At 39.1% G+C, this 16,101-nt stretch overlaps 2 protein-coding genes across 4 annotated transcripts in view; both read left to right on the top strand.

Moving 5' to 3' along the window:
• LOC126786174 (probable glutathione S-transferase) overlaps window positions 1–5,670 on the top strand; it is a 28,848-nt gene extending 23,178 nt beyond the window's left edge. For 2 of the 3 annotated variants that reach the window (XM_050511920.1, XM_050511921.1), the window contains exon 2: window positions 5,326–5,670. In XM_050511920.1, coding sequence (XP_050367877.1) covers window positions 5,326–5,670 — 345 coding nt within the window. The remainder of the gene's footprint in view (window positions 1–5,325) is intronic. The other variant, XM_050511922.1, reaches the window with a different exon arrangement.
• Window positions 5,671–14,454: 8,784 nt separating this feature from the next.
• On the top strand, window positions 14,455–15,900 carry LOC126789390 (probable glutathione S-transferase). Its single transcript, XM_050515533.1, has 2 exons — window positions 14,455–14,884; window positions 15,363–15,900. Exons 1-2 carry the CDS (start codon window positions 14,573–14,575, stop codon window positions 15,705–15,707), a joined length of 657 nt encoding a protein of 218 aa, XP_050371490.1. The 5' UTR covers window positions 14,455–14,572; the 3' UTR covers window positions 15,708–15,900.
• Window positions 15,901–16,101: the final 201 nt, after the last annotated feature.

The raw sequence follows: 16,101 nt of genomic DNA, 5'->3' as shown, positions 1-16,101 counted from the left end.
AGGTAACAAAGTACCATGCACCTCCATGAGTACTCGTGGTCATTGGACCACAAAGATTAGAATGCACCAAATCTAAAACACTTGGTCTTCTATGTGGGGTTTTGTAGGAGAAAGAAGCTCTATGTTGCTTTCCAGCCAAGCAATGTGAACATGGTTTAAGAGACATACATTTGCCTTTCAACCCGGCTAATGTCTCTCTTTTGGCCAGAATTCGAAGTCCATTCTCACTCATATGTCTAAGCCGTTTATGCCATAGCTCAAATGAGGAGTCTTCTCCGAGAGCATTAACGAACCCATTATTGACTTTGGATTCTATACAATAAAGGGTATTTACCTTCTTGCCTCGGGCTATCACCAGGGAACTTTGCGTTAGCTTCCATTTCTTATCCCCAAACACACTAGTATAACCTTCTTCGTCTAGCAATCCTGTGGATATGAGATTGAGACGCATATCTGGAACATGTCTCACGTCTTTCAATGTTAGACGACAACCAGTGTTTGTTTCTAGGGAAACATCTCCTCTTCCCACAATCTGGGATGTATTATCATTCCCCATCCTCACATGACCAAAATCACCTCTTGTATAAGAGGTAAAGAAGTCCCTTCGTGAGGTTACATGGAATGATGCACCAGAATCCACAACCCAGCAGGTATCCTGTGATGCCAAATTGATATGACCAGCATCACAAACAAAGATGACCTCATCTCCATGAGAAATGGTAGCAGCAACATTGCTTGCATCACCATTTCCCGATTGCTCCCTTCTGAGCTTCCTGCATTCTCTCTTCATGTGGCCTTTCTCGCCACAATGATAACACTCCACGTCTTTTTTGGTCATTGGCTTACCTCTGAACCTTTCCCTTGACCTACCTCTAGACTTGTCTCTAATGTGGGATCTCCTGTTGATGCTTCTTCCACGATATTCAGTGACAAGTGCCTCAGCCTCTATTGGCATCCCTTGCTCCTTCCTCCTTGATTCTTCATTGAACAAGCTATCTTTAACTGTATCCAATGTTAGAACACCTTGTGGAGCTGAATTACTTAATGAGACCACAAGCGTGTCCCAATTGTCTGGCAATGAGCTAAGGAGTAATAACGCTTGCATTTCATCTTCAAGCACCATCTTCATATTGGTGAGTTGATTCACCAATCCCTGAAAGTCACTCAAGTGTTCAGAGACACTCCTTGTCTCCTTATACTTAAAGTTCACCAACCGCCGGATCGTAGAGGCTTTATTCTGAGCTGTTTTTCTTTCATACATGGACTCGAGTTTTGTCCATAATGTGTACGCAACTGTTTCTTGCGCTACATGATGAAAGACACTCTGGTCAATCCATTGTCGGATTTGCCCCACAATTTTCCTATTCATTAATGTCCATTCAGCATCAGTTTTTTCAGCCGGTTTTGCCCCTTCATTCTGCAAAGGTTGAAATAAATCTTTGCAGTACAAAATGTCCTCCATTCTGGGCTTCCAAATGGAGTAATTTGAATAGGTTAATTTAACCATCGTCGGTGATGACGTCGAGGTTGATTCTTCCATTGTGAATGACACAAGCTAAACCGTGCAGAGCCGAAGCTCTGATACCACTTGTTGGGAAAGATTACAAATAACACCGCCTAATACAAGGCCCACGGATAATGAGTTATCCCAGGATCTGACTTTTCCCACGCTTTGTATAATCACAATGAGATAACAAAAGAAACGATTTTTTCCACTATGAAAAAATGGAATTACAATACTCAATCTCACAATAAATATTGTGGCTAACTAGTCTCTCTTGGATTATTCTCAAGAGGATTTCTCTCTCACGCAAAGTGAGGCTTTCTGTTTCTCAAACTCTACTGGTTTGGTTTTCTACAAAACTTATTATTGAATGAAAGGAGCGTACGGGTTTTATAGCCAACTCTCATAATTAACTTGTGGCCATGCATGATTGCCTTAATTAACTCTATTACTTTCTCCATTCAATTTCCTTAACTGTCTCCCGTACATCTCTTTCCATTCTTTTATTCTTAGTCATTGAAACACTTCGTATGTTTCTCTCCTCCACCAAAGGAGGGATATCCATCAGGGTGGCCGGAGGTGGTGACGAGATGTAAAGGGAAGACGTCGTCGAAGCTGAAGGTTTGGAATCTCTGTGAGGGACATGTAGTGGTTGAAGGTCGTGAGGAATAAGTTCGATGTCGTCGCTATCATGAGCTAAAGGGCTATCGTCGTCGAAAGTTAGGAAGAGAAGATCTGAGATTGGACGAGGAATGTGAATGTCGTACTGAGAGGTTTGGGGATCTTTTATTTTGGAGTTAGATCCAAGAGTTGAGGATTTTTATTTTACGACATTGTCGTAGGGTCGGAGGTGGAGGTCGCAGGAGTCCAAGATTGTGGTCACATGCCGAGAGACTTGATATTGAGTGGCTGGGCAGAGAGGGAACTGAAATTTTATTTTAGGGCCGTGAAATTTTGTCTTCAGATAAAGTGTTCGAATTAGGGTTGTCGATTTAATTTTGATTCCATACGTATTTCAAGTCCTATAACTCAAACATCACATAGTAAAAATGTGGTCTCTGAGCTTTTCAAAATTTAACTCCACAATATTTCAGTCAGCACATAACACGTATGTGTTATATTATGTTTCCCACATTTCTTAAAGTTTGAGAAACGTTCCAAATTATTGAACTTCTCACACTCGCCAAATTTTGGACAGCATATATTCAATTATGTGTTGTCTGATGAGGTTGAGAAACGCTAAGACAACATATACAAAATTTATGTTTTCACACCTGCAAAACTATCCCCTACACCATCAAATAGGTGTACCGAGATTGTAAACACAAATCCGGTAAGCTTTGCAGCTCGTAAGAGTAAACCAACAATATAACACACATAGTATACAAGAGAAAAATACTAAAAATATTTAATTATAAATGCACTCATAAGTCACACGACGACCCATCTAGATGTCCAATAATATCTGAAAATATAAGTGCTCATGAGACATTGGGCAACTCATTTGTTTACCCAAATTACATTTATAATACGGGTACTCATGAGACCCAGGTACTCATCTGTTACCCCTCATGCAGTACGTCGTCAGACACTGGGCAACCCATGTGTTACCCAATATCACAAAAATATAGGTACTCATAAGCAGGTAACTCATATGTTACCCCTCATACAGTACACCAGCATACAGACTAAAACTCTAACTGAATCGTAACTGTCACCTAGCCAACGCTTGGTTCTGATACTGCCAACACGTCCGAAGACAGGTCTGAAGACAGAAAACACGTCCGAAGACAAAAAAACACGTCCGAAGACAAAAAAACGTTTTAACAAAACTCAATGTTAAAACCACGTACAATAACAATCCACTCATGTTATTGTACTACAACAAAGCGACTTTTGCTCAAATAAAATAAATATAGTTGCCACAGTATAATTCATTTGAAAATAAAAACGTAACAGTATATAATATAGCAACTCATATATATGTATCGTATTTACCATTTTATACACATACACAACCCACTATATCATATACATGTCATAGTTCGATCTTTTAACAAAAACGTAACTATGAGTCACCGCCAATGGTAGACTCGTCATGGTGAGGTTTACTCACATTCACCATAGTCCATAATCACTAAAACCTTTTAAAAATAAATTATTAAATTAATGTTTCACTTACCCATGAACCGTAGACGATCAAATTCACGTAATTTAAACCAAAACATATTTTTAAAATAATTTTTATACACTAGTGATACAACAACTATGGTGACAACTCAAACTAAATTCAATCATTATAACACTACTACTCGATCATGATGATCATTATGAGGTTTACTCACCTTAATTCCCACGTGCAACTTCCACGACGCCGAAAGCGATTCCCTCACTCGTTTTGTCAGTCACCTAATAGCATGATAAAATGCTTAGAAAACGATACGTAAAATATTAGGTGACGATTTCAGTACAACTAAATGTTGTTCACAAAATATTGTTTATGTTTACTGTTTTACTAAACACTGTTCGGGTTTACAATTTACTGTTTCACAATTATTGTTCATGAACATTGTTCATGCGGCACCACTGTTCACCGACCGCCACCAATGACCACCAAATTTCACCACCACAATCTAAATGATATTCTTAACAACATCCTAGTTCACCACAAAGTCTAATTCTGAGCCTAAATACTTCAATTTAACAAAAACCGAAAAGCCCCAATTTAAAACCTATTATTTATTTTCTTCAATTCTCCTAGCACACAACTATTTTGGTTAAATCTTTTGGAGGGTTTGTAGTATGGAAGAAGACCTTCAAAATGGGACAAGAATCTTATTGATTAGTTGCCGGAGGAGGGAGATCCGATGAGTTGAAGTTTGGCGAAATATGCATTTTCGGGAAAACTTTCGGGCTTCACCGCTTTCAAACGGCGGCGAGATAGTGGGTGGCGCTACCACCAATCGACAGGGGACGCAGCAACCTTCAAACGTGACCGGTGCGCCACTCTATGGTGGGCGGACGACGGATATCCGGCGGCCCAAAATCAGCCGCTCGGGGAGAGAAAAATCTGGGATTTTCGGGTGTAAACAGTACCATGAACAGTACCGATCCAAATTTCTGATTTTTCTCCCATTTTTCTCTTTAATTCCCCTATTTATACTATTTTCCAAAAATGTCTAAATCTTTTGATTCGTAACTTTTTTATACGAACTCCGATTTAGGCGTGCCGCGTGTCCACGAATTCGTATTGACGAACTCTACGACTTTCATGAAAGAAGTTTGCTAAGAAACAAAGTGATTCAAAAGTCAACTCTTAGACTCATCAAATTGAACGTTCCCGAACAATTAATCTTTCGAACCCTTTCGTTTTCATCCTCGTAAAATAAATTTGAACAATGACCAAATTAATAATATCAGAGAACTCATTAGAAATTATGTATGAATTTTCGGGATATTACATCTGGTTTTATGTGAGAAAGGGTAAAGTATCTTTAAGACATATATAGAGTTGTCTAGTTATTTGTCTGTCCCATCCCTTGCAGCTACTGCAGGTGTCCAGAATTCATATGGATTTATATATATTAGACACTCAGGTGGACCTAAAGATTGAGGGGCATGTGCGAGTGCCCGCATTGCACACATCAAGAGCCAGCCCTGAAAGCGGTGTTAAATGGAGTTTTGAACAACATAGTTTAATTTGACTTTCAAGTGTTGTCTGTAAACAGAGGTTCTAAACTTGCCCAAATACTAAAACGATCGTAGTTTACAAAACTTTTTGTTTTGGAAAATGCAGATATAATTTTTTTTTTAAATTGGAGATATATGATATAGGGAGGAAGATATGGACAACAAAAGGAGAAGAAGTTGAAGCAGCAACAAAGGAATTCATAGACTGCATTAAGTTGCTGGAAGCAGAGCTTGGGGACAAGCCTTTCTATGGGGGCGAGACCCTTGGATTCGTAGACGTGGCGCTAGTTCCTATCTATTCTTGGTTCTATGTGTATGAGAAATTCGGCAACTTCAGTGTTGAACGAGAGTGCCCGAAGTTATTTGCTTGTGTTAAGAGGTGTTTCGAGAAGGAGAGTGTGTCAAAATCTCTTCCCGACCAGGACAAGGTCTATAGCCTTGTCATGGAGATTAGGACGAAGCTTGGAATTGAGTAGATGACATCAATGTCAATGTTGTTTTGGATTGCTTGTAGTTTCAGTAAATGGGGACTTGACCAATTTTCGTTCCGCGCTCTTTCAATCTTCGTTAGAATTTTCTTTTGTATTTAAATCATGGAATTATTGTTTACTTGATATAAAACGGGCTAAATACTTAAGTATTGTTAAAGGAAAAACATTATTTCTTTATTAGTTTGCATTCGTCAAAGTAACTGACGGAGATAATTGGGCAATCAGTATTGATAATTACGGATCTAAATTATGTAACGGATCATTCTCATTCATTGTCATTACACTGATTGATATCTTTCCATGTAATATTTCCCCTATATAAAGGGGGTTCGTAATAATGAGTAGACCAATTTCGTTTTCACTTTTACACGTTATCACCACGTTAGCTTTACTCTGAGTTTCTAGCCAAAATTTTTTTTTGAAAACACTAGTTTTTTTTTCTTCCCGGCGGCCGCTCCCTAGCAGCACCTATGCGCCTCCGATCGGCGTGACCAACTGCTCGCCTCCGACTGGTGAGACCAGCAGCCCAGATGGGTGCGGCTCGCCTCATGCTCCCGCCGCGACATCGCCTCCTACTCCTGGCCGCGACATCACCCCTGCTCCCGGCCCCAACATCGCCTCCGACGCGAACCGAATCGCCAACCCCCCCCCCCCTCGATCTCCGACCCGACCCAGATCGTCGACCACCCGATCTCTGAGGCGACGGGACACACGCCGCAAGCAAGATTGGCGATGCGACCTCTGATCCGTGATCTCCGACCTGCGACCTCCGACCCGCGACTCGTTTCGAAAAAAAAAACTGAAATATTTACCATTCTGGTAAATCAAGATGGCTGACCAAACTCGACCCGAATTCGCCATTTTAGACTCATAAGGAATTGAGTACCATCGTTGGGTTTTTGATATTGAAACCACGTTTGTGGGAAAGGACTACACAACTACCATTTATCATCCCACTGACAAAAAAGATGAACCGTTGGCAAAAACCAAAGTCAATGCCCTAATGTTCTTGAGGCAGAATATTGATCAAAGCTTGGTATGGGAGTACCTTCAGTTGAAAACACCCAAAGAACTATGGGATGCCCTAAAGGGACGTTTTGGGAATATTCATGACACTTTGCTCTCAGAATTAACTGTCCAATGGAATGAAATCCATTTACTTGACTACAAAAGGGTTAATGACTTCAACAGTGATATGTTGTGCCTGAAAGCACGTCTCAATTTATGTGGCAAGGAACTCACAGAAGATGATATGATCTAGAAAACTCTATCCACTTTCCCTACTTCGGCCCTTATACTAGCGAACCAGTATAGGTTGGAGTATGACAACAAAAGAATCACTACCTTCCCTAAATTGATCACCATGTTGCAAGTATCTAAGCGTCATGATCAAGTTCTTCTGAACAATAATGTCAGACCTATTAGGACAAAGAAAATTCCGAGTCTAACTATGGCAAGGTGAATGATGGAAATAACCCTAAAGCAAAGGGGACTGGACGTGATGACCCTTACACAAGTGGGGGCAATACACCACGTGGAAAAGGATTTGGAGACCGTGGTATATGCCGTGGACGTCCTCCCAATGTATGGCGCAGAGATGGTGGTGTAGGTCCTAGTGGCCATGGTGGCACTGGACCTAGTGGTCACAAAGTGCAAAAGTCACCGAAAAACCCCCCAAGTAAAAAGGGAAAGAGTTGGCAATGAACCTTGCTATAGGTATGGAGACACTACTCATTGGTATAAGAACTGCCAGGCAAGCAATAGAGTAACAGCCAATTACAAGAGGTATAGAGAGTCTAGAGAACAAGAGGCTCACTATATGGAGGAAGAAGGTCCTGAACCTAATGTCAACCTCACAATCTCGGACTTTAATGGCAAGATGGACCATGCCAAGTCAAGCGATACTCCAGATTTTGATTAATCTTTTTCATTTATTTCCAAGTTGAGTGTGAAGGCGTAATGCATTATTTTAATTAGACTATTGATTTGGTCTTAAAGTTTATTTTTCAATAATGGTTTGTTGAAATTGGATTTCTATGTATGAGACTTATTTTGATTACCGTTGGATTATTAATAAATTTTCATATTTTATTCTGAAGTATTGAGATTGTTCAAGTTTTTAAATTATTATACATGGTCCGGAAATATCACTATTAATGATGTAAAGCAATACATCCATAAAAAATAGAATGAAAAGTATATCATTCGACCTACACTAAAACACTCTACTGCATATGAGATATATATTTTTAATGATCATATCAAAATTTAATTGTAGGAATGAATCAAGGAGAAATAGAGTGATTAGCAGATTGTGCGACTACCCACACTATATTAAGGAAACCGCAATTATTTGTTGAATTAATTCCTTATAATTCATGTTTGTCTACTATGACTGGATCCGACCAAATAGTAAAAGGGCGAGGAACTGCCCAATTTTTCTTGCCAAATGGCACTTTGTTAAAAATCACCAATGCTCTATATGCACCTAGAGCCCCTCAAACCTTGTTAAGCTTCAAAGATATTTGCACCAACAGTTATCATCTGAACACTTATTGTGAGAATGGAAGTGAATATTTGTGTATTACTTCTCTTGAATGTGGAAGGACACGTGTTTTAGAGAAGATGAAGAGTCAAGACAATGGACTATATCTTACTACCATTCGGATTATTGAATCCTATGTTGTCACCAATGATGAAATTTAGGACACTGACTTATACATGCTTTGGCATGACCGATTAGGACATCCTGGTCGGGACATGATGGTCTGTATTCTAAATAATTCTCACAGACATCCCTTCTTTCGAGGGAAAAATAAAAGGGGACAACAACCCAATATGATGCACAATGCTCGTTACATTGCTCCAATGCAGTCATTACCTTCTAAAATACTAGAAGTGTTCCCTCCCTCTGCCTCAATGACTATTTTCAAGGCACATCAGTCACTTTGCAAAGCCTGCTCTTTGGCAAAAACAGGATCGAGACCTTCCTATGCTAAAGATACGAAACAAAACATTTCATTCTTACAAAGGATACAAGGTGATATTTGTGGACCTATCCATCTAGAATGCGGGCCATTTAAGTATTTTATGGTTCTGGTAGATGCTTCGACTCGCTGGTCACATGTTGCATTATTGTCCACACGAAACGCTGCATTTGCAAAACTTCTAGCACATATTATTCGTTTAAGGGCTCACCACCCTGATCACCATATTAAGTCTATAAGGCTTGATAATGCTGGAGAGTTTACATCAAAGCATTTGATGATTATTGCATGTCTATTGGGATCGATGTAGAGCATCTTGTTCCCCATGTGCATACACAAAAAGGTCTCGCTGAAGCCACCATCAAAAGGTTACAGATGGTGGCTAGGGCACTTGTTATGCGCACCAATTTACCTATCAGTGCATGGGGTTATGCAATATTGCACGCAGCCTTGTTTATTCGTTTTAGACCTACTACTAGCCAACCATTTTATGCATACCAGATGGTTACTAGATATGAGTCTGACATTTCACACTTACGCATATTTGGTTGTGCTGCATATGTGTCTATTGCGCCCCCACAACGCACAAAAATGGGTCCTCATAGACGACTATGTATTTATGTTGGATATGAATCCCCAACAATTATTTTCTATTTAGAACCTTTGACAGGCGATCGTTTTACCGCTAAATTTGTGGATTGTCACTTTGATGAGACAGTCTTCCCGTCGTTAGGGGGAGATAAGAAAAATGATTTTCGAAGGGAACGACAGGAATTGTCATGGTTTGTGCCCACTCAATCTCATTTTGATCCCCGCACTCCACAATGTGAAAGTGAAGTGAAAAGAATAATCGATCTTCAGAACGTAGCATATTCGATGCCTGATGCGTTTTCTGATATCGCTAAAGTGACAAGATCACATACACCAACTGCAAATGTGCCTGGAAGGTTAGAAGTCCCCAAAAAGGGGCACGGTGCCGTAGTAGGAGGCACTACAACCACACTTAGTGGAGGTGTGGTTGAGGCCATGGCTTCTCAAAGGAAGAAAGGGAGGCCATTTGGTTCGACTGATACTCGCCCAAGGAAGAAAAGAGCGACTAAGGCACAACCAGATCCATTAATCATCGATTTGGAGAATCCATCTCATGAGATTATCTATGATTATAGTTATGTCCATGAATCATTACTGGATGAGGCTCCGATGTTTGGTATGATTTCAGAGAACAAAGAAATCTCAACGAATTATGAGAGTGCACATGAGTTGATGGAAGAATCTTCCATACACATTGATGATGCATTTGCATATAACGTTTCTCATGAAATAATAGAGCATGATGATATCAAACCACGCTCTGTTGTAGAATGTCAAAAAAGAGCATATTGGCCTAAATTGAAAGACGCAATCCAGGTAGAATTAGATTCACTGGCAAAAAGACAGGTATTTGGTCCAGTAGTGCTAACCCCACCAAGTGTAAAGCCTGTAGGACATAAATGGGTATTTGTCAGAAAGCGTAATGAGAAGAACAAAGTCATAAGGTACAAGGCTCGCCTTGTGGCGCAAGGTTTCTCACAATGCCTTGGAATTGACTATGAGGAGACATACTCTCCCGTAATGGACGTCATAATGTTTCGCTACCTTATTAGTTTGGTAGTTTCCGAATGACTAGACATGCAGCTTATGGATGTGGTTACATCATATCTCTATGGGGATCTAGATTCTGAGATATATATGAAAGTGCCTGATGGCCTTCAATTGCCCAAGTTAAGTGACTCTAAACCACGGAGTGCGTTTGAAATCAGGTTGAAACGCTCACTTTACGGACTTAAGCAATCTGGGCGGATGTGGTATACCGTCTAAGTGACTACTTGATTGGGAAAGGATATAAGAATAATGAATTGTGCCCCTGCGTATTTTAAAGAAAACAAGTTCCGGATTTGCTATTGTAGCTGTATATATTGATGACATTGAACATAATAGGCACTCTTGATGAAATAAGAGAAACCACGAGCTATTTGAAATCCGAATTTGAGATGAAAGATCTTGGGAAAACTCGGTTTTGTCTAGGCCTTGAACTAGAGCACCGAGCTTGTGGAATTTTAATCCACCAGTCTGCATATGTCCAAAATATGCTCGGGCGATTTAACATGGACAAAGTGCACCCTTTTAGCACTCCCATGATCGGTCGAAGTTTGGATGTAAAGAAAGATCCGTTTCACCCACAAGAAGATAACGAAGAGGTATTAGGAGCTGAAACTCCCTACCTAAGTGCAATAGGCGCATTATTGTACTTAGCCCAATGTACTCGACCAGATATTGCATTCTCAGTGAACTTGTTAGCTAAATTTAGCTCAGCGCCTACGCAGTGTCATTGGAGTGGTGTCAAGAACATATTTCGATACCTAAAAGGAACCATTGACTTGGGTTTATTCTTTCCTTACATTAAGACAAGAGGATCCGCAAATGGAATTACAGTTCCTAAAGAAAAGGTCGATGACAAAATTACTATCCCCTACTCTGAAACCCCAAATAATGTTTTGGTTGGTTTTGATGATGCTGGGTATCTTTCTGACCCACATAAAGGCCATTCCCAAACTGGTTATGTATTAACTATTGGAAAAACGACAATATCTTGGAGATCAACCAAGCAAACCCTTGTGGGTACCTCTTCAAACCACTCAGAGATTATTGCTCTACATGAGGCGGTTCGTGAGTGCGTATGGTTGAGGTCCATCATTACTCATATTCGAGGAACTAGTGGTTTAAGTTCTACCACTGAAGAGCCTACGTGCATTTATGAAGATAATGCAGCTTGCATCGAACAGATGAAACTAGGTTATATCAAGGGTGACAATACTAAACATATATCTCCAAAGTTTTTCTACGATCAGCAACAACAAGCTCTCCTCAAGATTCAAGTGAACCAAGTTAAATTTGAGGAGAATGTGGCAGATTTATTCACCAAGTCATTGCCTAAAGTTACGTTTGAGAAACATGTAAAAGATATAGGAATGCGAAAACTTTCCAAACTCTCTTAATTAAAGTAAGAGTCATGGGGAGGGGTAGACTTTAGGGGGAGTCTAGACCCACACATGTCATTAGTGTATTGTACTCTTTTTTCCTTCAACCAAGATTCATTTTGTCCATTGGGTTTTATCATTTGGCAATGTTTTTGATGAGGTAACAGTTCACGCACTACTATGTATTTGACTTGTCACAAGGAGAAGTGTTAAAGGAAAAACATTATTTCCTTATTAGTGTGCCTTCGTCAGGTAACTGACGGAGACAATTGGGCAATCACTATTGATAATTACGGATCTAAATTATGTAACTGATCAATTCTCATTCATTGTCATTAAATTGATTGATATATTTCCATGTAATATTTTTCTATATAAAGGGGGTTCGTAATAATATGAGTAGACCAATTCTGTTTTCACTTTTACAAGTATACTGTATCATTTTCTTATCCTAAAAGAATTCGTTCTTGAGGAGAAGTAGTTTTTAGTGATTAGCTGCAAGCTATGTAATCATTCTTATTAATCATTGGTAACTTATATAATTGAAGATGCATAGAGTTTATCTATAAAACTAAACAAGAAAGTATTCTTTACACCTTAACAATCAAGATAAAAGTAAATCTTACATCAGAATTAGAATTTAAACAAATTTTGTAGCCCCGGGGGTCCTCATAAAAGCTTAACAATCAAGATAAAAGTATAATCTTTCGTCTTGGGGGCTTAACGTTCTCATCTGAACACTTCTTGGTAGACTTTGGTACCATATGCAACAGATCAGTCGTGTCAGGTATTGTCCGTTGAGACCCTTCAGTCCACAAAGTTTTAATCTTAAGGTTTCACCTCAAAATGCGTCTCATTAGAGAAATCTTGGCAAACACACATAAACACAACAACTTGGTCCCCTAGGCGATGTGGTATGCATGACCTATCTACCTCTAGTGCTTCTTAAGCACCAGCCTAGTTAGGTCATGTTGTCACATGAGATCTAGTTATGGGTGGATTGGTAGGTATATACCAACTTCATTTTTCTAATACCATGTACCAACCTACATATAATTAGTATGAAAAATCCACCATTTTAACTAACCAATATAGTTGGTATACCAACTAATTGATACGATTGATACTAAGTTGGTACGGTTGATACTCAGTTTGTATGGTTCGTAATGAGCTTCTACCAATATGTTTATAACCCAAAAATTTAAAGAGCCAATTCAAATAAGTAATAACAAATAATAGCACAAATACAAAGTTTTATACAACTTCAACCAAATTACCAAGTACAAAGTCATAAATTAAACATGCCAAAGTCCAAAAATTTACAGTTGAGATTTATTTTTCACTAAAATCTACGGCTGAAATATTTATGAATATATATAGTTTTTAAGAATATATATTGTTTTGCATGAGTTGTTGTAATTGTAATGATAGCATAGTGGTAGTTGGCTTCAACTTGTATGGAAGAAGACTAAGTTTGACTCACCATGGATATATATATATATATTGGGATTTTTTATATAAAACTTTTATTTCGGTTGGTACGACATACCATGGTACACAAAAACCTTGTATCACCTACCAACCATATTTTGAAGTATGATACGGTATATTGTACCGTGTACCATGTACCGATTTGGTGCCAATATATTTAGTACGGTTGGTATATGAATTGATTAGAATAAAATTGTGTACCATTGCCACCTCCAGATCTAATTATTCTCGGATCCTAGTTGATAACACTATTGGCAAGATTTAGGTTTCAACGTGTTGGTGTTGGCGTTCGGCCACCTCGTGAAGGCCCATCACCAAGGTTGCCATGAACTGATTTTGTTAGTCTTAAGTTTTCAAATGCTCTACCTCTTGGTGTATAGTGGGCTTAAGCCCAAGTCCCCTACCATTACACTTTGTTTGTGCGTCATACCTTGTCTTCTTGCCGATACATGTGTAATGAGATGTCTATATTGGCCGGTATGATGCATCAATCATGGTCTTAAACGGGTGGCCGGTATGATATGTCATTAGTCTTCATTCTATAGCGGGGAGGTTGGGAGTTCAGACCAGAAATAAGTTCATTTGACTTGTTTGATAATAATAATGTTAATTAGTGTTGAGATATGCGTATGGATAAAATGTTTCTCCTCTGTTAACATGACGCACTAATTCGTATTAAAATAATTTTTTAAGATATTGAAAATAATATTGTATTCTTGTGTCGAGTATTGATCTAGTGACATAGTCTCAATTTCGTGAGTGAAAAGTTATGATTTCGACCCACGAAAAACTTAAATGTAGCATCTTAGGGGCTATTCATTTCCGCTAATTATTTTAGGACGTAATTTTGAAGATATTCATAAAGATCCCAATTACAAGACTAAAGTACCTTTTCTTGATCAGCAAGAGATTCGGGAACACTCTCCTTCAGCTGCCGACGAAAGTAGCTCGGGTCACTCCGTCTCTATGTTGAAGTTTCTTTAAATTAGCAGGTAAGACTTTAGTTAAGAATTGCATCGGTCCTCTAAGTAGTTGTCCAAGAGTGATTGATTTTGCCATATAAAAAGACGTCGTGTACCAATAGCATAAAACTCTGATGATTTTTGGTGCATATATAAGCAGTGACGTAGTAGCAATGCCCATCTCAAAGGAACAATCTCGAATGTGGGACAAAGGAGCAAAATACGATATCTACATCTCTCTTATTTCCATTTCACGACCTTGACCAAATGGCAAACCCCTCACTTCATGTCTCTATAAATATTCTTACCCACTAACACTTCATCACACCACCACTGCTTCATATCTCTAACCATAAGCTCTCATCTCGCACCCTTCTGCAGTTTCAGTTTCTGTGTTTCTCATATCAGAGTATAATCTTTAATCACTTCAATGGCGGATGAGGTTGTGTTGTTGGACTTCTGGCCTAGCCCTTTTGGGATGAGGCTGAGGATTGCTCTGGCTGAGAAAGGCGTCAAGTACGAGTACAAGGACGAGAACCTGAGGAACAAGAGCCCGCTGTTGCTCCAGTCTAACCCAGTTCACAAGAAGATCCCGGTTCTCATTCACAACGGCAAACCGGTCTGCGAGTCTGTCATTGCTCTTCAGTACATTGACGAGGTTTGGACTAATAAGCCACTGTTGCCCTCCGATCCTTACCTCAGATCCCAAGCAAGGTTCTGGGCCGACTTTGTGGACAAGAAGGTAACTTTTCCTAGCATATATGGTCTGGAATGTGTTTGAGACATTAATCTGTTTGATTTGAAATGGGTTTTTTGTATTTATGTTTCAATCGTATGATTGTGTGACCAAGATGTGATCTTTAGGATTCTTTGGCAGAAGAAATGGCGATACAAGCAATTTTTGTCATGATAAGGAAAAAATTGTTTCTTGGATTCATTTTGTGAAGAACTGAAGATAACTAAATGGAAATAAGATTCTTTTTATGTGGTTAGATTTGGGGTTTAGGTTTTGACATTTGACCTATATATGATGTTTCACTATTTTTTGTGTCAGCAAAATTGAAAACACTGTAAGAACGATGTGTGAGTGATGAACATAGTTTTTTTATGAACGTAGTTTGAGACTTTGAGTTGCAACTTGCAAGTGCTATAATGAGTCTTTGATTACCTCAAATTTGAGCCTTTAATTTTTCTGAAATGTATGTTAAATGGAAATGCAGATATATGATGTAGGGAGGAAGACATGGACAATGAAAGGAGAAGATCAGGAGGCAGCAAAGAAGGACTTCATCGACTGTATTAAGTTGCTAGAAGTCGAGCTTGGAGACAAGCCTTTCTTTGGTGGTGAGACCCTTGGATTTGTGGATGTGACACTCGTTCCTTTCTATTCATGGTTCTCTGTGTATGAGAAATACGGCAACTTCAGTATTGCGCCAGAGTGCCCAAAGTTCATGGCTTGGGTGAAGAGGTGTTTGGAGAAGGAGAGTGTGTCAAAGTCTCTTCCTGACCAGGACAAGGTGTGTGGCTTTGTTGCGGAGATGAGGAAGAAGCTTGGAGTTGAGTAGGTGTGATCAATGTTCTTTTGATCATGTTTCTGTTCTAGTTTCCAAGATTCAACCTTGTTTTGGCTTTCTTGTATTTTCAATAAACGGGGACTTGACCGGGAAGCACTGGTTGGTGCCTCTTGTTCTGTTTCCTTTGTAACTTTCTCTTTGTTTTTGTAGTTAAATCATCATATTATTGTTTGTTTCCACTTGACCTAGTGTTTTATTGAGCTTAAGTAGTTTCTTTTGATTAGCTGCATCTGTGATCATTCTAATCAGATTGATTATTTTCCAGTGTCATATGGGATTACTCTTATCAGTAAAAATCTACCGAATTTTCTGCTTCTGTCCAGAGGGTTCTTGTTTTCAAATCCTGAACTCAAAGTGCATAGTAACTACAGGAATTCGATCATAA

This window comes from Argentina anserina, chromosome 3 (genome assembly GCF_933775445.1).
Source record: "Argentina anserina chromosome 3, drPotAnse1.1, whole genome shotgun sequence".
NCBI classification, from domain to species: Eukaryota; Viridiplantae; Streptophyta; class Magnoliopsida; order Rosales; family Rosaceae; genus Argentina; species Argentina anserina.
The sequence above is the reverse complement of the archived record's forward strand: the minus strand, read 5'-3'. Positions and strand labels throughout refer to the sequence as shown.

Excerpts from the sequence above, each read along its gene's own strand:
- LOC126789390 (XM_050515533.1), top strand. The coding sequence starts at position 14,573 with ATGGCGGATGAGGTTGTGTTGTTGGACTTCTGGCCTAGCCCTTTTGGG. Across the intron at positions 14,885-15,362 it reads CCGACTTTGTGGACAAGAAG|ATATATGATGTAGGGAGGAA; the intron begins GTAACTTTTCCT and ends ATGGAAATGCAG.